At 43.2% G+C, this 22476-nt stretch overlaps 1 protein-coding gene across 1 annotated transcript in view; it reads left to right on the top strand.

Annotated features, from left to right (window-relative positions):
- Positions 1-17571: 17571 nt before the first annotated feature.
- The window catches only part of asic4a (acid-sensing (proton-gated) ion channel family member 4a), a gene marked incomplete at its 3' end in the record, with an annotated part of 58633 nt that continues 53728 nt past the window's right edge, over positions 17572-22476 (top strand). Inside the window, exon 1 of the mRNA XM_083681921.1 lies at positions 17572-18165. Coding sequence (XP_083538047.1) covers positions 17590-18165 — 576 coding nt within the window. The 5' untranslated portion in view covers positions 17572-17589. The remainder of the gene's footprint in view (positions 18166-22476) is intronic.

Below are 22476 nucleotides of genomic sequence, written 5' to 3'. Positions count from 1 at the left end.
CCGGCAGGTAGCTGATTGATTGGGCAGACCAGAGGAATGTCCTTCAGAGCAGGCATGGAAGGACAGCAGGCTGAGGCTACTCTCCCTCTGGAAGAACTTGCTCTACCTGAACAATCACTAGCCTGTTGCAAAGGCTGTGGTACAAAACCACGACTGTATGGCTTAAATGTGCCCAGTAGGGCCTACCGTGAAGCTATGTCCCTATATTCTAAGTCACGGTAGTAGTAAAATCTGAAACATTATGTTCATTTTATCCTGATCTGTTATGTAGAACTTGACTACATAGCCTAGCTGATAGTTAAACATTTTGTGGTGGATTTCTTACCGCTTTATATATTCTTTATTTTCCACGCCCCGACAGACTCTGTTGGCCCATTGTACTGTACCTCAGGGCTATCAAAAGTCCATTTTCTCAGAGTAATGCAGTCCAGAAAGCCTTCATGGAGCTGCCAAAGCTTTCCTCTGCTCTGCTATATATCATGTTCCATCATGTTATATAAATTACTGTTTGATTACACCAAGTCTATGTTAACAGGTTGTTATATCATAATAAAATACACTGCTGCAAAAATACTTCTATGCTTGTATACACAAAACAATCTAAACAATGCATGTTTTGAATGAAAAATCACCCCCCCCTCTCAGCTCCATCTCCTCATAAATGTGAAGCTTTCATATGACAAGATGAGTGTTCATGATGCAACTAACAAGCAAAAATAACTGTTTGGAATATAGATGGGCTGTTCCCCCACTTGGGGACATGAAATGCTGTCTCCCCCTGTACCTCCATTCATTTCAGTCAGGGCCTTGTTAAATATTTGTTGAGTGCCAGGGCACACACAGGAGCCATGGCATTATCTCCATTACCAATGAGCCCCTCTTTTAAATGTTAATTGCCTTCCCTCATGCTTTCTCATTACACCACCTTCTAAATGATGTGCTGTAAGCTCCACTGAAAGTGTTCTCATTTATTCTCAGAATGACGTTAAAGATCCACACAGTTATATTCCAATCGCAAATTTGCCATAAACGGAAAGGAATGGCCCCCTGCATTATTGTGTGTGCAACGCAGTCACGAGCAGATAGCGAGCCGGGTTGGTTGGCTGGCTGGTCGGTTGGTGGAGAAATGGTGAGCCAAGTTATATATCTCAGTAAAATGAGCAGAATGCGTCAGTGTCTTGAATGACCACATGCATTATGGAATGTACCGTAGGGTACTGCATGTATACACTCGCTGCAAGGATCCTTGCTGTCTGTCTTCATACTGTAACTGCACTGACCCACTCAGCCACTGCATAATGCACAGAACTGCATTGTTAAAGATCAACACGTCATACAGAGCAAAATGGATCATAAGTCTCTTTTATAGATGATACCAGGCAGAATCCTGAACGATGTGAGGATTTCTTGCATGTTTGGTTATCTGGAGAGCGGCAGTATCACCATCATAGTTCACAAACGTACTTAGGGGAAGTAACATTTTCTATACAATTAGCGTAGTTTAGAACAGCTCTAATTCAATCTTTTAAACATTTGAGAAAGCGCTGATGTCATAAAGCAAAGATAATCTACTCAATCTCCCCGAACAATGGGATTGTTCTTGGTGGTTCATTTAACGAACAAGGACTAGTGTGTTCCAGTAGTTACTCTAGTTTGATAACGGTCACAATGACGCTCACATTTTAATTGCCTTACGGCTTGTGGTTATGTTGTCTTTCCTGACACACACTTTCCTTATGATTTGGTAATTCCCCTTTGAATAGCTCACTCTATAAGCCATTCCAAAGGAGACTGAAATGGTTCTGGCGTCGGAGATGGACCGACCTCTGCTTTGCTCTTTATGATATAAGCATGCCTCTCTCCAGATCCATCAGGGGGCCGCTCAGTGTCAAACTCATTGCAGAGAGGAAGATGAGTATGCCAATTGTCAGGGCCCGGGGCTTTGCACCTCCGTCATCAACATGGCCCCAGACCCGGCATGCTGTAATGCCATCTGGCAGAAAGGTCAAAACAGCCTGATCGGAGCGTTAGACTTTGGGGTTAAAAAAACTCATTTTCGGGAGCTTACATAATCCCCCCCCAAACTTTGTGATGTATCGCATCTTCCAGACTAGCTGTGAGTGAGGCAGGGGAGGTATTTAAAGCGTCCATGCCAATGCCTTGGCAGCCTTACTGAGCCTTGTACACTATCAGCTCTCCATGTTTCCTCCTGCCTTCAATGCCAGGGTATAATGCAAATTAGTGGACTCGCCGAGCACGATACTGTAGGGTTTTTTGCCCTCTCTGAACAATGGGACGAAACATCTGCAGTCAGTCTGCATACCTTATATTTCTGGGGATTCCAGTCTCTTCAAAGGGTTGGCCTCTTCATCGTGAATCTCAACCTGTAATTACGTGGACTGATGAAGTGTATGGGGGAAGTCTGTCACTCCATTCATCCAGTTTGCATCATCCAGTTTTTCCATATCGCCTCCGAATGAGCAGATATTCCTTGCCCATGGGGAGGAACCATATGACATGAGCGAAGTCTGGAGCAAAGACACTGTCACAGATACACTTGTGTGATCTCTCAGAAGCGGCATATGAGCAGGCTTTGATTGAAGATACTGCCTACTAGTCAGAGTCAAACATTCAGCGCATGAATATTTATAAGATGCACTCTTTCTCACATTGTATCCCGATTTGGAGCACATGGGCAAGGAAAGAATAATGAGCTTCATTATAAGAATCCACCCACTTCTCATGATATGTCTTGACCATTGCAGCACAGGCTTTTTATCTTTAATAAGTAATTAACCTGGTTGAAGTGGTAGAGTCGGTATTATACAAGATGGGCAAAGACTCTGCAGCATCTTGCTTGATGCCGGTTGCCTTGGCAACCTTGGATTTGAAGCACCAAGCACTGGGCAAAGTAGATGTTCAAAGGACCATCAGCATGGCAGGGGGAAAAAATGAAAAAGTTAATTGGTTTTGGAGATTCAACCATAACTGACCAAGAGCAGCTTTTGTAAGGGGAGGGGGGAAAAGAAAACATCTAGAAAGTTTTATAATCTGGCTTTACTGGAAAAATAAGGATTTGTTCATACCATGTACAGGAATATGCTGGTGTAGCCTGGGAAGGCTATTCAGGATGGGAGCTTAAGCCTGACACAATGTGGCCGTACAATAGATGGATCTGAAGTCTCGGGGATCTGCGGAGGGAAGCACAGACGTAACAGAAATCCCCACTACAAAGAGAAGGGGTGAAAAGACGGTTATTTAACCAGATGCCCCACTCAGCAGAGAGGGGATTAAAATGCACTGCTGCTTATCTGGCTTTAAGACCTTGACTTTCAAATCGCAGGTTCCCTCAAAAACACAGTGTCAAGGTCACTCTTTTATTAGTCCTCTTCTGTGTGCTAATGAGAATGACAGTGACTGTTTCAGAGAGGCAGGGATTTAGGTGCTCACTTGCTTCACGTCTGTATCGATCAAAGAAAGGAATACAAGGCCTGTGACAGGTGCATTCTGTGTTCCATACTGGACGCACTCTTCCCAGGTGTCAGCGTCTGCCAAGGTGAGACTGCAAACAAGCAGATCTTGAGGTTGTGTCCAAGGCATTGGAAATCGACGAGGGGTAACACATTTACTCCTGTCAGTGTGTGTGATAATTGAAGTTGCCGATCAGAATGCATGATCCCGTTCGTCGTTGTCCAAAGGTGTAACATTGTCCACACCTCTGTTGGGATTGGAGTGGCGTATGCCGTGGTTTTGGGTGTGAAGTGTGTCCGCATTCCTTGTGCGGTCGGTACCATATGATGGGAGGCCCATCAACACATCGTCACGTTGTCTTCTTGGATGTGTTACAGCGTCGACGTTAACCCGGTTTGAAATCAATATTCAGGAGGATAATCTGACTCCGCTGGGCTGGTCCAGTAAGTGTGCAACGCTTGGGACCTGTACATCAGGAAACATACATGCCATTTATACATGCCATTTATCTGACGCTTTTATCCAAAGTGACTTACATTGCAGTGAGTGCATACATACATTTCAGTATATATGGTCCCAGCGGGAACCAAACCCACAACCTAAGCGTTGTTAGGGCCATGCTCTACCCACTGAGCCACAGAGGACCACAGAGGACCACAGAGGACCACAGAGGACCACAGAGGACCACACTGAGACACAGAGGACCGCATATTAGATCAGAGAGTAATGATCTTCATCAGTCATCGCTCACTTATCCAGTTGTACAAATAAAAATGTTTTCATAACCCTTGCTCGCATGTGCATGCACGGGTGACTTTCCGTTAATGCATGCATGCGTACGTGTGTGTGTGTGTGTGTGTGTGTGCCAGTAATACAATACAATAGGAAACCGCTCTACACTCTCCCTTCATTTCTCCCATCTTACCTCACTCCCCCGTGATTTGAAATAGGAAGACATGTCATCTATAACTCATACCGTAGCTGCAGGAAGAATCCTTGATGACTAGTATTGAGCTAAAAGCATTCCACTACATTGTGTGTCGCGGGCCTTGGCCATGGCTCTTCTTCGGACTATAGAAGCTGATTGGAGTCCCGTGGTTATGGGCCAAATCAATCCTCCATTCATGTCTTACAGCTTATAAACAGTTTGTGAGGTTGTAATTTTTGCCACTCCCACTGTAATTGTGACGACCATTGAACAGTGGCATTCATTTATTGGTCAAATACTGTAGGTTGTCTGCTGCATGCGTATACGTAATACAGAGGTAATAATACAGTACACATGTAATACAGAGGTAATAATACAGTACACATGTAATACAGAGGTAATAACACATGTAATACAAAGGTTAGTTTGAGCATTTTGTTTTCAAAGAGTGAAATATTTAAATGATGGCTCAACTGATTTTAAATCGCTGTATATTGATACCAATGTTTTATGTACAGTATTTACCAGAGGGCGTTATTGTTTAACAATCCTTATGTCTAGACTTTGAGATTATTAACTCAGTGACAGTGATGAACGCTAAAAAAAATCCATATCACACTTTTAGACTGTCAAACTTTATTTTTCAGAAACACAATCGTACATCGCATCTCCTTTGACTTGATGCTTTATTTTAGACATAAAAATCCTGTGTCCATTTAGATCTGGCACAAATATGTCAGTATGAGGGCTTTGCACTCCCCTTATCACTGCAGCCCCACTTCAAAGCCATTAGGCCCTCCAAATAAGATTAGTATTCCCTTCACATGCACAATTGGCTGTAAGAGATGGCGGTTGAATTATGGGAGAGGTTTACGCTAGGGGTAAGGCCAGAGAACACATTAATCTTTAATTTTCTGTCAATACAACAACAACCAATGATGGAGGGAGGATTAGGCAACGGTAAACAGAACTTAACATATAACAGCGCCAGTGGATGCAGACGAGGCCGGGTCGTGTTGGGTGTTGATGATGTGCAGGTAGAGTATGATGTGGGTTGTGTTGGGGTGTTGATGATGTGCAGGTAGAGTATGATGTGGGTTGTGTTGGGGTGTTGATGATGTGCAGGTAGAGTATGATGTGGGTTGTGTTGGGGTGTTGATGATGTGCAGGTAGACTATGATGTGGGTTGTGTTGGGGTGTTGATGATGTGCAGGTAGAGTATGATGTGGGTTGTGTTGGGGTGTTGATGATGTGCAGGTAGAGTATGATGTGGGTTGTGTTGGGGTGTTGATGATGTGCAGGTAGACTATGATGTGGGTCGTTCAATATGTATTTGCTTCTATTTGCAGAGTGGTTCCATAAATGTCTAAACAGTGACTATAGAGTGTGTATGTTGTCATTGCACATACTCATATTATCTTTAAAGCCACTGATATGATCTTTATATATTCACTTTTAATGCTGATGTCTTCAGGACATCTTTCCTGAATCATTTATTAAATCTGTCATTCCCCACAACCACTGAACAGAATGTAATTGTCCCTCCAAATTGTTTTTTGTAAGAGGAACCTTGCTTTAATAAGCTACATATTTGTATTGTTATTATTATTATTATTGTTATTATTATTGTTGTTATTGTTATTATTATTATTATTATTATTATTATTATTATTATATCTCAATGAAAAAGACCAATAGTCCAGCAGCCATTATGTTAGTTTGCTCAGATAAATGCAGTATAATGTTTTGCAAGAAACTTTGCATGATCTGAGTAGAATATAATCATATTTAATGCATCAGGCACCAGGAGTCTGACACAAGTGCAGTGTAGCTCCTCTTGAGGGTTGTTGTGTTAATCCACTCAGGGTCTTCTACAGTAAATGCCAGCTCAGCCCCAAAAGCTTCAACTCTGGCCAGCAGTTCATGTACAGTTGAATTTGGAGTATTGAAACAAGGTGACCTGAAGGACCCCTCTTTCAGTCTCAGTCAAGTTCCCTTGGCTCAAACAGGAATCATCAGAAAGTGGAATTCTGCTCAAAGGTCAGCTTAGCCTGTCATCTATCTTTGAAACACAAACACTGGACGACTGTGTTGAAGGGGGCGTCTACTGTGTAGTGTGATGATGACATCATTAGATAAGGCCATACAAACGTGATTCATTGTTTAACGGCTTTCATTTTTGGAAAAGGGAGGGTGAGTGAGAGAAAAACCAAAACATGTACGTGTATCATGGGTACGAATATCCATCTCAGACGGATAAACATGGAAAGTATGAGAAATATTATGGTGCATTTCAGTCCAATTATTAAATACATTAACATTAATGAATTTGGGGGCCCTAGGCAAGGTCTTAGCTGAAGTCGTTGGTGTTTTGATTATGGAAAGGAGACACTGTTGTCATTACCTCATTATGCTATTTATAGGTCATATATTTTTTAAATTCAGGTGTAGGCCTATATTATATATTAATATACAGTATACCTTATTTGATTTTACTGGGAAAATTACAGATTGTGGCTTTAATGAAAGTGCTGCTATTTAAACATCGGCCATGTTTGACCTGAAACCTATAAAGGAAATTCAGTTGTGTCCTATGATGAAATGACTTGCATACAACACTGCCCCTTTGAGACCTCCGTGTCTGTCTTGCATTGAACAACAGTAACACAGCTGTAAGCTAGTTGGGCTACGAAATATGAAATCTGAACGTTTTTGTTTTGTTAAATCGGGTCGTGGCTTGTTTACAAATCTAAACTAACTTTCACGTTGCACCATCGTCGATCACAGACATTGTCACAAATATGTTTCATATCACCCTTAATGTGTGTACCCTGATAGTCATTATACACAGAATGCTGTCAATGTCATAACCATAAGGGATGTCACTTATTCATAAACATGTTGATATAGCTTTGAAGGTTGTTGTCTGTTTGGGCTTTGTTGTACATCTCTGTGTTGAATGCCCTGAGGTTACTAGATCCAGTTGACTGGATCTGCCTCCTCACTTTGGCAAGGTCTTTGTAAACATTGTCAGGGTAAGTGTCTCAATATGACAAGGTTTACTGACAACATTAATCTCTACAGAGTCTGAAGACACCAGAGTTTAGTTTAGTTTTTATAGTTGTCTTCTGAATTATTCACCTTCATATCGCCTCACATTTGGTCGGTCACCTGTAATGAAAATGTTCTCAGAACGAGAGCTAAGAGGTCTACTGTACAATGTCTCTCACGGGTGTACACAGCATATTGGGCAACGGTTTCACACTCTGCGACCTTTGAGAAAATGGACCATTCATCTGCCACATTCTGCCATTACGATCATTCCATGGAACAACCCCAATAATGCCATCCATTATTTTGATGTGGCCATCAGTACAAGACATAATAACAGTCAGCTTAGCTAGGACTGAGGATAAATTCATCTCCCATCTGGCAGTGGCACCTTGGTTTGTTTACTACATCAAAGTAGAGTTCGTTTGCCAAGGGTTTACTTTGCCCGATAACTTGCTTAATGCTTAAATGTCAGGGTTTTTACCTCACAGGCCTTGACAACAGGCAGCCAGCAACATATTCAAAACCCCAGAAACTCAGTCATTATGCTCAAGAGTTTATTTTCAAGTCTGTGGCACAGAGGGAAACCCACGTAGAAGAGGATTTATCCTATCCAACCATTGTACATGCTATGCTGTAAGTGATGGATTTAGAGAGAACTGGCAAACTGGCCAAAAAAATATATATAATCTTCACAACATAAGACATGACAAGTGGACAGACCTAAAAAAAAGGAGCCGAGCTCAGAGAAAATTGGATTTCTCCAGAATGCCTTGTCTCACGGAAAAAAAATGGCCAGTCAGAAGGTGTTAGTGAAGTAGACTGGCTTTCATTAGCTCACTCATTTGGCGCTATTGAACCATGAAGATTGCTAAGTGATATTATGTTAACCTCCTGTTTTACATCTAGAGTGAAGATTAAATGTAATTAGGGGGCTTTTGTACGTTCTGCACAGTCTCTGGGTAATTGATGAGTGACTGAAGTCATTTAGTGTGTGTCTGCGCTATTGTTCTGATCCCAGACTGTGGCATCTGCCATTTTACAATGATTGATCGTGACCGTAGATATTCTTTATTTCACTCCTTCTCTTCTCTCTGAATATGGGCACATGCACTCATTTACTGAGAAATACTGCAATCACATGAGGAGCTTATCTATACTTTGCGTTTGTAATCCAGTAATGACTGCATGAACTTGATAGACTAGGTAGTGACTCTGTACTTTCATACCTATATATAATATAGGCCATTTACCTGACGCTTTTATCCAAAGCGACTTACATTGCAGTGAGTGCATCCATTTTTCAGTATATATGTTCCCAGCGGGAATCAAACCCACAACCTCTACCTCTCAGTTCTACCAGCTGAGCCACAGAGGACCACAATTACTGGCAAATTGCTGGGCAGGTTCACCATCTTACTGTTCACCATCCTACTGTATGTATTGAGGCATAAACTCAGATGACCTTTTAAAAAGCTCATGAGTGGATCGTATGTATTCACATGAAATAATTGTAATTCGTGCGAGATCTGCTCTGTTTGAGGCAAACATGTCTGTGACAGTGACCCAGCTCTGGCTCGAGTGCTTCTTCAAGTATATTTGCAGTGGTAAAGATCTACTTTGTGAAAGTGGATCCCAAACAGAAAGCATCCTAAGACATTTATGTCGGGTTGTTTTGGATAATTTACTACCAAGGGGAGTCCCTTTGTCCTCAACTGGGGATTACAGGAAGTTAGAGTGGGAATTTCATTCTGCTACATTCGTACCGTATGCTTTTCAAGGAGTGGCTTGGCCTAATCAATGTATCAATTTCCCGTAAGAAATGCTAACTACCCTAGTGTTGCAGTATGTAATCATAAACATTTTACATGATTGAGTCAATCAATTCATTTAAGTGGCAAGATGCAGTATCACTGTGTCTAAATGAAGGACCATCCCCCATTCCTCCCCCATTCTCATACTTACAAAGTTGATTATTTTTCTCTCTCTCTCGTTGTGTATATGCATCAAAGTTGTTGAATGTGACCTCCATTTGTCAGTGCAGAGCATGCATATTTCAATAGCTTTTGGCAATCCTTTCCCTCCCGTTCGCCTGTGTTGGATGAGAGTGGTTCTGGGGCTATAGAGGCAGATGGGCCCTCAACCCCCCCCCCCCCCCCCATCTCCTCTGATGCTCTGACCTCCACCGTCCCCTGAAAGCATGATACCACCAACTGGCCTGATTAGGACCGGTGCAGCCGGCACGGGCCTCCTTTCCCCCGCTGTGCAGGTGAGTGAGGACGCAGTAGAGTGAGCATGATTGACTTCCCCTGCACATCCTGCCTAAGTGCTGCAGTCCTGCAGACCGGGAGAGATGTGTCCTGTCTGTGTTTTCTGCTCTTTGGCTAATTAAGTATTATTATCCAACACAGCAGGAAGTACCTGAGAGATAATTGTCCCCAGCGACAGCCAAATGTCCCAATCTGGAGGTGAAGCCAGAAGCACTGGGAAAGGTCAGGCACCATTATGTGTTCCGCTGATCTAATTAACACTGCCATCCGTCAAAAGGCCCGCTATTAATTCATATTCAAAAATATTTCCTATATGTCCCCCGTTTCCTCTTCTTTGATAAAAACCCATTTTGTTGGGGTGGGAAATAGATTTTTTTTTCCAAGCAAAATGAGTCGAGTGGCATTAGTGTCACCTGAAACTAGCACTGAAAGTACCCTCTCTGTTGTTTCTCTTTTTGAAATAGTATCCTTATATATCCCCAGCCCTTTATTATCCCCAGCCCTTTATTTCATGCTCTGTGTTTTGATGTTTTCACATGAACACAACATATCTACAGGAGTGCCTTGAGGGTAGCGTCTTGGGGACAATATGGAACGTAGCATTAGTCACACGGCGAGAGAGATGGCCTTCCATAGTTTCCATTTTCAACTGCTTGTTATGGCAGTTTACAGAAAATATTATGCCAATGCAGTAAATTTGCTGAGAGGTTGTGACTTGCGGATATTTATCTACCTGCAATCAAAGTTACAATCGATCTTACCATGTAAAAACAGTGGCCATTTTAATCTCTGAATGGCGGAAGATTAATTATAACAAAAGCAGACAAATGCAATCGGATCCCTGCAGCTTCTCTACTCGGAACTCTGATTACAAAATAACGCGGCAGATCTAATGACAATTCTTCAGTGATGATAGAAAAGACCGTTTTGGAAGTGCGTCGGCTGAATAGGCGTCTTTCTGCTTGGTTAGAGAAAATGTCAGACACAATGAATGAATCAACAAGTAGCAGCACCTTGTGTTGTTCTATTACACCTCCCTTTGAAGCACTCAGAGAGCCATGGATACACTTTTAATAGAGTGGGTTATTGCTTTCTTTATCTATTTTCCTCAGAACAAAATAAAAATCGACTAACATCCGCAAAGAGACTGAACAATATGAAGTATTGTGTCATGTCAGATAACAGAACAGCGTGTTCTGAATGGTTCAAATATTGTTTTGAACAAGTGAAGGTATTTGAACTAGAGAGGTGTATTGTTCTGGAAAAAGTAATAAATGGCCACAGCCGACAACTACTACTGTATATCAACACATTTGTAGACAGCAGATGCTTGATGCAAGAGCATGCCAAATTGCCGAACATTGATCTGTCTTTCATTGCCATTGTTAGGATCCCATTATCAGGTGACTGTTTTTGCAATATGTATGCCGTTCAACCCACCGTGCCCCCTGGTCCTACCCCTGCTCTCCCAGAACCGCTGCCAGCCAATCGTGATGCTAATGAGCAGCTCAGGTGCCTGATCTCCTGTCCCTCAGATTTCATGACCAGAGACTGGCTTATCGATTGGAGAAGATTGATCAGGGCAGAGATGATACAGCAACATTACATGATTTATTCAGGCTCTAATATCCTGCGTCGGGGCCTTCCCCCTGGGACCGGGTTCTCCAGGCGCTGTTTTCCTTCATCATTGCGAGTATCACAACCTCTTTGCGAAATGCAATCTCAACTTTTCTAGCAGAACTGTTGCTATGGTGCTTTCCACTTAGCCGGGAATCTGACTGTTTTGATAAATTCCAACACAGTTTCAAAACTGCTGTCATTTATATTTCATGCGGTATTGTTCTAGGATGTTTCCCCCCCCCCCCCCCCTCTCTCTCTCTTACAACTAACAACCATTTGATTTGCATTCCCGGAGTCACCAGGTTAAGGCAGTTTAATGAGCTGTTTTTTCCCCCTCTGAAAGCCAAGATTGCACAAACAAATCCGATGATATTTACCTCTAAAAATAACAAAATAACAGCATGAGTACAAGATTGTCAGTGAGAATCACTTTTCATTACTGAAACAAGAACCATTCCCCCATTCCCAAAACAGAATCATTACACAACTTGTTGACAAGCTTGTCTGTGTCTGTGTGTGTGCGTGCGTGCGTGTGTGTGTGCATGCGTGCGTGTGTGTGTGCGTGTGTGTGTGTGTGCGTGCACGTGTGTGTGTGTGCGTGTGTGTGCGTGCGTGCGTGTAGGATTCCATTGAGCCACACATGGCCTAGACTGAGTGAGTTTTTTTACAGACTTCACACGGGGCTGCGTTGTGGTGATGTTCACAGCTGGTGGGGGAACATGCCCTCTTGTTGTGGGAGGCTGGAGGGCAGGTGAGCACTGTCATGCAGGGGAGGACTGCGCACTGTGACGCGCCTTGTGTTTGTGCTGCTGATGGGGAGGGGAAGAGGGTCAGTGGTCCCTCCCAGGCTTCCCTCCTCATCCCATCTGTCCTGCGCTGACAGGCTGTGAGCTGAATAACAAGTCAGCATCTGTCCTGTAATGAGGCCTCCCGCTCTGCATCAAGACATCAAACGCTAACAGGTAGATAATCAAGGCAGGGGGAGAGGTGCACGCGTGAAATATAGCCCTCTCAATCCACTTAATCAGAATGCCTCCGTCTACAAAGTAAGCAATAATCACTAGATTGCTAGGAGTGCTACGTTATCAATTATACAACGCACCAACTTGAGTTGGCTAAGGGTGAACTTAGCTTTGTAAAGCTAGCATTGTTGTCTGTGTAACACATGCACGTGTCTGTGGGGCTTTCCCATTTCTTTGTCCACCCCCCGCTGTTCTATATCATCCTGTAGTGTTTCAAACTGGACTGATATTCTGCACACAGCTGAGGCAGTCAGAGTTCTCCCTTGGCATCAAAGGCCAGGGCTATTTCAGCCTCCCCAGAAAACCTGACACTCGCATGAACCCAGGGAAAGAGAGAGGGTTTTTTATTAGGAAGCTCTTAAAAAGTGCATTTATTATTTACAAGAAACTGTGTGTTGTAGAAATTGCGCATGAATGATTTTTTGTCAGAAAAGATTCCGCCTGTGACATTCAGCTTTTGTTCCCCATACTTGCAGCGTGGGAGAGGGCCTTCCCTTCATTTCTATGCCGGGAGTATTTGGACACGGACAAAATACTATTGGAAAGTGGAAGGGAAAGTAGTCTGGTACCCTCAGTCAGCTGTACTCTGGCTGTGTCCTGTCCTGTACATCCAGGACTCTGCCATTTTGGTTGTCGATTCTTGGATACCCTACCCATTGTCAACAACCTCTGTTTCCTAATTTGAGGTTTTATCGATAATTCTGCATTTGCTAGCCTTGGGTGTCTTTATTCCCGCGAGAATAGCTGTCATTCATCTAAACTGTAGCTGAGTGGGGCTCGTTGGCAGCAACACGCTGAAACAGGACTGTTGTCCTCAGCAATGTCTGAACACTGGAGCAGTTGCGGGATTTGCCCTTTCAATGACCTCTCATCTCATGCCATGTGACTCACGTACTTATTGATGTTATGGAGTGCAACATTGAAGATGTATGAGTGAGTGAGACGTTGCATTTTAAAATGAAGCAGCGTCCTGTACATGTATGTGTACTTGAATAAAAATCATCCTCAGGGCAGTAGGAAAAAATAAATAAAATCAGTGAACCTTGAGTGTTCTGCCCATGTGGACAGCATGTCAATGACTCTGTCCACTACGCTGGCTCCCCGTTTCCCTATTCTCCTTTGGGCAACACTTTCATACATACAGCTAAATGAGTGTCCATATGGCAGTGGAACCTTGGACTTGCATGGATTATTATAGCACGCTAGCAGAATGTGTGCTAGCCAAAGTTGAACTGAGCGACTGAACCGTACAATGTCCAATCTCAGCGTTAATGGAGGCTTATGTGTAACTTCCAATGCCATACATATTATTCTAGCGTTTTCAAAGGGATGAAAAGCGAAACATAACAAGTCTGGAATGAATGTGAACGTGAAATAGAAATTCCATTCCACAGTTTGACAGCAGGGCTGGCCTTACAGCAGTGTCACAGTGTCAGACAGCCAGTAGACTTGTTGCTATTACCAATATGTTATCAGTGCCTAAACATCAATGGTTACAGTATGTCAGTATATCTTAATGTCAGTAAAAAAGTGTCCTTTAGGATAGCATTTTTCAGTGATTCTATCTGAACATTTACTGAGCTTGCTCCTCTGCTATTTTTTTTATTTTTTTTTATTTTTAAAACAACTAATATCAGCACATCCTCTCATTTCCCACAATCCCACATCCTCAAACGAGGAGAAAACGAGGAAAACAAGAAATAGTATTTTGTAGCTTTTATGCAAATCTGACTGAATTTCCCCGGCCTGTTCCAGGCAGTTGGATTCTCTGTGTGCTGCAGATACCCGGCCGTGTTCCTGCTGAGCTAGCAGCTCCCTCGCATGTTATGAATTAATATCTCTAACAATTATTACATCCGGTCAAAGTCTCTCCGTTGGTTTGCTTGAGTACCACCTTGACTGCAGTATGTGTCTGACAGAATCTCAGACCGGGCCTATGGATCTCATGGTTGCACTCTTGGGATTGAATAGAAATGCCTGAGTAACAAAGCTTACCCAGGAAACGCTTCCTCGAAAGAGATTCAAGAAAAGACATTTCCCGCAAGATAAACCAAATGTAAAATGTAAAATGTAAAGAAAGAAGAATACTGTATATACAGGCCTAACTCTGAAAGGTATTATAGATGTGTAGTCTGTTGAACTTAATGCAACATGGAACTTCATAATCTTTTATGGGCAAATTGTTGATAATTACATGATGTATTTGGGTTTGAGAAGGCTGTTTTGCCATATTTCTCAATGTTGTAAAACAGTCAATGTTATTGTGATGATTGTAATTAACTCAAATTGAAAAACAAACTACTGGTATCCATGGTTTACCAGGAGTAAAGTCAATTTTGACTTTTGATTAAGGTGACAATATGTTTCATTGAAATAGTTTTATCAGTGCTTAAAAGGTGTCGTACAGCCGTCAGTGGCATTTCCAAGGCTGAGCCAAACAATGGAAGGAAATAATATATTAACCAGTCACTAGGGCTCAGCCAATCACCTTGAAACCTTGTCTTCATGTCTGTTGAAAGCCATCTTTTCAGTACATTTCAGTAGCATTTTTCCTTAAATTATGCTTTTGTACAGTAGTAGTAGTATTGCTCTGTAATTTCATATGAATGGAGTTGAGTGCATTAGGAGCAAGGATTGTTATTTTCTGCTTGATCTCACCTATAAGGAGGATGAACGTGCATTATGACACATTGGATCAGAACACAGCCACAGCTCAGAGGGGTATATTGTGTTAACTGTATGTTAACTGTATATGCCTTGATTGTGTTTGGGGGAAAAATGTGGCTTACGATTCATCCAATATGTGAAAACTGTCCCCATCTGCCAGATGTGCCTGCTATGTTTTTTTTTTTTTTTTTTTTTGTGGTTGTTGTTGCTGCCTGGATCGACTCTTCCACCCCCCCCCCCCCCCCCCACACACACACACACCCCCCGCCCCCCACCAGAGTGATCAGGAACCTCCACCAGGCTCTGAATAACCTCAGCATCCTCTGGGAGTCACTATATAAAACACTCCAAGTCCGGCAAACCCCGCTGCCTTCCAGAGGCACGGTTAAGCCATGTAACCAATTATTCCTGACAAATAAAGGCAACGTTCACAGATGTCTCAATGTATCTGCAAGGACTGCAATCAACGGACCGTCCCCGTCTCCGGCTGACAGAATGCAGTCCCACATGGGAGTGACGGTGGTGACATGGATCAAGAGAGAAATATGGAGTGAGAATGACTTTCAGAGTAGCTTAAGAGCACTCCTTTAGTCCTCTTTGGGGATGGGAATGACTTTCAGAGTAGCTTAAGAGCACTCCTTTAGTCCTCTTTGGGGAGGAGAATGACTTTCAGAGTAGCTTAAGAGCACTCCTTTAGTCCTCTTTGGGGAGGAGAATGACTTTCAGAGTAGCTTAAGAGCACTCCTTTAGTCCTCTTTGGGGAGGAGAATGACTTTCAGAGTAGCTTAAGAGCACTCCTTTAGTCCTCTTTGGGGATGGGAATGACTTTCAGAGTAGCTTAAGAGCACTCCTTTAGTCCTCTTTGGGGAGAGGAATGACTTTCAGAGTAGCTTAAGAGCACTCCTTTAGTCCTCTTTGGGGATGGGAATGACTTTCAGAGTAGCTTAAGAGCACTCCTTTAGTCCTCTTTGGGGAGGAGAATGACTTTCAGAGTAGCTTAAGAGCACTCCTTTAGTCCTCTTTGGGGAGGAGAATGACTTTCAGAGTAGCTTAAGAGCACTCCTTTAGTCCTCTTTGGGGATGGGAATTCCCCAGGCTTGAACAAACCAAGGGGAATTGCTCTTAACTAGTTAATAAATGGCTCAGTTCTTCTCAGCAGAAGTATTCATTTGTATAATTTGACAAGATTTTATGCTGTTTGCTTCAAAGACAGCCACTGCTTTTTGTATTTTTCAACATGTTACTTACTTAGTCAGTCCAGGTAATGAGAAAGAGAGACAGAGAGAGAGAGAGAAGAGAGCGATTTTTAAAAGCCTTGTTGTCCCCCGTAGTTCCCTGTTCAATCTCCAGTAATCTTGTGTTTTCCACTCTCTCTCAGCCTTGACTTAAGAGGACTTGGCACGTGTGTTAAAAGCGGTTCAATTCACCTTTAAATATGCCTTTTCTCTAAAGGTCCCAGCCCCTTGTGATGTGACCCGCATGACTAATCCCATTTAAAGGGGAATAACATGCATTAGGGAGCCCACTTTTGTGCCTTCTATTTGCATAATTTTGTTTGGCAATCTGGAAGAGGGCCATTAACGGCACGAAGGCACACACAGTATAGGAGGAGGGAAAAGGAGGGGGGGGGGGGGGGGTGGTTGGAGGGGGGGCAGATCGATACATTATTTCAACATCTCTAACGTCATCTGGTTCTAGATCAGAAGGCATCCACTAATTCAAATTCGTGCCGGAGCCTGTGATGCTACCATTAATTCCTGATAAGAAAGGACCGTTGTACTGCCTTCCTTAATCTCTGACAGATGCTTCAGCCCGATCGATAGTCTCTCACTTTTTTTTTGTTCCAAAGAGAAGATTGATTGCTGGGAGTTGCCTGGTGCTCGTTTCCACTTCTCTCACTCCTCATTATTGTTCCAATTAGGCGTTCTCTGGGGACCTGACGGGGGGGTGGCATTAAAAACCAGTGACCCCCTGCAATTCACATCAAGCTCCGGATGTTCGGCAGAACCACCTTTGACACCAACTTTATTACGGTCAAGGAGTAAGACAGCGTTTTAAACAAGTGGATTAAGCAGGCTGGGGAGACGGTCTGTGGGAAGCAGGGGGACGGCGGGGGAACTCGCGGCTCACGCCAGTGAGGAGGAAATAATCACAATGTTGCCTTCTCATGAATTATTAAGTAGCCCCCTGCCTCTTTCAGCTCGACTCAAAATGCTGCATTTTCATCTGTGGGTCTGAAGCAGAGAGCAAGGGTGTTTTTTTTGACAGCTGTATTACTGCTGATAAGCAAGACTCTGTGAGCCGATCAAGTACTGAGACAAGCATCCAGAGCAGCAGCACAGCGGCAGGGGCAGTCACTACGAGCAGTGGCAGCAGCACTAGTAGCAGCAACAGCAGAGGCAGCAGCAGCAGCAGCAACAGAAAACTCTCCTACCTTCTTTCCCTCTTTCTGGAGTTGTAATCTGTTCTTGAGGACCAAAGCCGGAGGAAGAGAGGGACAAGTGGAACAGGGCTGATAGCTGTCATCAAAACAACCCCAAACGCAGACCTGGCTGCCCACATGCCGATCGAATTTGTTTGCAAAATCAAATTTGCAGAGGAGGATGAGAAGCAGAAAGGCAAGCAGGATGGGGACAAGGAGAGCCTGATCGAGGAGAGCTGTACACCTCCAGTAAAGGACCTGGCCGGCTTTGCCAACTCCTGCTCCCTACACGGGATTAACCACATCTTTGTCTCCGGTCGCTTGGGCATCCGGCAGACCCTCTGGGCACTTGCCTTTTTGGCTTCTCTTGTGCTCTTTCTGTACCAGGCGGCTAAGTGCGCTATCTCCTACCTGGAGCATCCTCATGTCACAGCTCTGAACGAGGAGGCGACCCCTGAAATGGTTTTCCCTGCTGTGACCATCTGCAACATCAACCGATTTCGATTCTCCGCGCTCACCGACGCCGACATCTACCACCTGGCTAACCTGACGGGTCTGCCACCCAAAAACAAGGATGGCCACAAGCCCACCGATTTGGAGTATCCTGCCCCTGACATGCAGGACATCTTCAACAGGACGGGTCACCAGCTTGACGAGATGCTGAAGAGCTGCAACTTCAGTGGACAGAACTGCTCTGCAGAGGACTTTTCTGTGGTAAGTTTTAAAGTTTCTGAAAGTGATCCACTAGTGCCTTGTTTTTAGATATAATGTTATTGCACTTACAGTGTTTACCTAAACCAAAACATTGAAACTACTGAAATACAGGACAATAACAAGTAGACTTGCTCTCGTGTTATAAGTATAGGGAATTTGATTAGACATAGATCCTATATAATATAATATATATAGACATAGATCCTATATAATATAATATATATAGATATAGATCCTATATAATATAATATATAGATATAGATCCTATATAATATAATATATATAGATATAGATCCTATATAATATAATATATATAGATATAGATCCTATATAATATAATTTATAGATATAGATGCTTGGGATATAGCACTTTTCTTGTGTTTAGAAAAGTGCCAAGAGGAATGAAAATGTTTAAGTCAGCTGTATTTTTTAAGGTACTGTAATTGAAATGGTCTTCATGCCGTGTTTCTCCGGGAGCCCATGTGCTGTTTCCTGGGACGTGTTTCTATAAATAGGATTCAGAGTCGTGTCAGTGCAGCTTTCATCATGTTGAGGGGAGCAACAGTTTCCTTCGAACCTCAACCTGATTACTTGCTGTGTTGGAGCGAGTACAGTATCGTCATGGAACAATGGCTCCTGCCCTCTTGAATGCTGTTTACTTTCCCAAGACAAACTGTGGTTTTCTACTGCCTCCAATGCCAGCAGCTTAGTCTTTGAAATAACAAACTTCTCTTACGGCTTCTCCCTCGCTTTTTCTTTTTTGCTCTCTCTAGCTCTTTCTCTCTCTCTCTCTCTCTCTCTTTCTCTTTCTCTCTCTCTCTCTTTCTCTCTAGCTCTTTCTCTCTCTCTCTTGGCTCTTTCACTCTCTCTCTCTCTCTCTCTGGCGTTGCGGAAACCACTGCCTCTCTCAAAGCTCTTGTACCTTTCAGGATGGAAGGAGTAATGTTCCACCGACGTTGTATTTCAATCTCACTGCTGTTAAGATTAAATATTTAGAGACAGACATACATGATTTTTGCATTAGCCAGATTGACTAATAGGAATGAAAGAATTTCAAGCTCCTCACATCCGGTCAGGAGGGTCGTGTGTGTGTGTGTGTGTGTGTGTGTGTGTGTGTGTGTGTGTGTGTGTGTGTTTGTGTTTGTGGTACACTATTTATTAAAGCCGTGGTCCTACTATATGAGATTGATTCTCCCCTCTCTCCAGGAGGGATAGGAATATGCAATTGCTTTGCTGATGATAAAGTACTGGTGTCAAGTCCAGGGTGTGTTGAGCATTGATATGTTCACCTTCCGGAGACCCAAGGATTCTTTCTTATCACAGTCATTATGCAGTATTACCTTTTTATATGTCACGTTACAGGCCACAGAAATAATGACTTATCCCTCCCTGTATCCATCCCTGGTGTAACAGTGTATTTTTCCTCTTTGTGGTATTTTTTCTATCTTCAAAAGAATGACTCATGTTCAGACATGGAATTACCTCTGACATATAGTAAGAATGATTTTTTTTTCGTCTTATCATGCAAAGGGAAATGTCACGCTTCCAAGGGGACTGGAGCAGACGGGTGATGAAGGAGAAACACTGGCAGCTGTGAGGTTATGATTCTAAAAGTTTGTTGACGTGACGGGGTAAAGCTATTTCTACACCGGCTGATGAAAATGGCCTCCGACACATTGACAGTCACTCCTCCTTAAGAACATTAATTAGGCGAAGATTCTGACATCCAAGAATCGGCTGTCCCATGTCAGCCGTTGAAACCTCTGCCGTCCCCCTGGACGGTGAGTGACTTCATTGCAGATTAAGATCCTGTGAAAGTTCCTCGGGTTGGTTTTTTACCCTCTGTCGGCTGTGTGATCTGCATTTGTGGGGGCTGTCGGTTGGGTTGGTTGCAGGCTTCGTGCCACCTCTACGCATGACAAGTCATTTGCTCCACCCCCAGTACAACTGGGAGTCTTTGAGGAGACAGGCCTGGGAGCATTGGGCGAAGGGCAGGGGTGGGGAGGGGAGGGTGCTAACAGATGTTAAAGCCCAGCCACAGAGTACAGATGAAAAACCCTCCCACATGCATTTACACCCATGTTCATGTGTAAGTGCCTCTGAGAGAGCATGGGGAACACCTTGTTCATTATGGAAGTCTGGATATTACGTTCCATACAGGTGAAGCGGTCACACACACACACACACGTGTGCCCATATTCACACACACGCTCTCTCCGTACACATCGAATTACTCTTCCTCTCATAGCACATATCAGGCTTGCCTTGTTGCACAGTGTGTCTCAACATGTCATCTTCAGGACCCTGGTTGTTTTGTTTAAGTAATGGCTGGTGTCGTGCTGACGGGAACACTGTGTGATATAGTATCATCACAAATCCTTTGTCATTTAACTATTTGTTAAGGTACATTCTGCCTCACCATGAAACTATCTTGCCATTATTTTAGTTTTTCCATTGTCTTTCTGTTGTGTATAAGCACTGGTCTTGCATATTATACATAAAATGTTATCCATGGAATTGCATTGAATGTTACACGCATGTTATGACGCACACACAGTTTCTGGATCTTGTGCTTTCAAAAGCAATCATTGGAAAGGAGAGAAGGTGCTCCCCAGGCACTCAATACCCCACCAAGACAGACACACAGCAATATAGTATATATTCAAACATTTTTTTAAAAATAAAATGCAGCCCAGTTTAAAACCTGTGTTTTTGTTACCCTGGTTAGGCTGAGCAGTGTGCAGAGACCGATCAATTCACAAATCTGCTTTCCAAAGTGGTCTTGATCATTTTTAAATAATGTAATGATGTCTTGACTGGTCTGAGAAAAACAAACAACTGCTCTATTTTAGTATCTTGCCGTGCATAATTACGTGTAATTCCTTAAAGGATTTGTCCTCCTTAAGATTGGAAGCATTGTTTGACTTTGGCATTCAGTGCCATTTTGTATAATTAAAGATGATATTATTGACTCAGATTAATCAGGAGCAGATAAAGCTGACTCAACATGCCGTGAATAAATAAATGCTTCTTTTTTTCTATCTCAGAATAATTGTTCATTTATTGTGTGGTGCTATCGCTGAGATCCTGTCCCCTCCACACGTCTAGTTTTACAAACATGCGTGTTTTAGAATTGTTTGCTTTCTCACACAATTCTGTTTGCTGCAGCATTATGAGATTCCGCTCTCAGCGAGGACAGATCCCTTCTGCATATATTCATGGGTTAACTAAGTGGCTGTAGGCTGGCGTGTGAAGAAATCCATAAAACCTGGGTTAACAGTGACACCATTAAACGTCCACCACTGCAATTTGTCATTTCTGTGTGTAAGGTCCTGTTTGAGGGGCAGGTGTGCTTTAATAGATAATTGAATGTTTGTTGGTGTGATCCGGAGTGGTAAGCTGTTCTTGATCTCCTCATCCATAAGTATTGGGACCAAACTAATGTAAATCAATAGTAGGGGGGGAGTGGTTGTGTTGCTGCCGAACCAGAGATGTAGTTTCTATCTCGTATCTATCCATTGGTATGGGATGGTTAGCCAGATGTTATTACATTGGTATGGGATGGTTAGCCAGATGTTATTACATTGAACCTACATCTTGTTGATCCTTCACTCCACTAACTTACCTATGGACCCAATATCTCAGAGTACCAAAGAGAGAGAGAGCTCTGTTTGAGATCTGATGCCTTCGTCTCGTCCTATGAAAAGTTGCCCCGTGCACAGGTGTTGTGTTCTGGGTTTTTCTGCGGTTTTTCATGCAGCTGGCACCCACATCCTTAATCCATTTCTGTCTCTTTCTCTCTCTCTCTCTCTTGGGGTGACATGTCTCTGAGCTGCTGCACATGAGCACATGAGTGTGTGAATGACATCAGGCCTCCCAGTGGGTTTGCATCTGGCTCCTCTCCTCCCCCCCCCTCCCCTCCCCCGTCCGCCCAGCCCCCTGACAGACACTGAGAACTGGGGACCGTGAAAGTGACCGCCTTTCTGGAGCTCCATCTGAAACAGCCTGTCAATTAGCCATAGAGTTCCACTGCTGTGGGCCTCCCCGCAGCTTAACGCTCCTCTCAACATCTGATACTCCCTCAATCTGAACCCACAGCCTTCAGGAGCAGCTAGTCGGAGCTCAGAGGACCACGGGTTAGCAGCATTGTTTTATTACATATTGTTCAGTACAGAGCTTTTACTGAAATGCAAAAAAAAAAAAAAATACCACTGTTGATCCCAAATCATGCTCAGGGGTTATGTGAACTATTATGTTGGACTATTGTGGGAGTGAAATACCTCATCCCTGTCCCACTCCCTCTCCTACTCC

Source organism: Argentina silus (genome assembly GCF_951799395.1).
Source record: "Argentina silus genome assembly, chromosome: 12".
Taxonomy (NCBI): Eukaryota; Metazoa; Chordata; class Actinopteri; order Argentiniformes; family Argentinidae; genus Argentina; species Argentina silus.
Note: the sequence above shows the minus strand (reverse complement) of the source record. Positions and strands in the feature narration are given on the sequence as shown.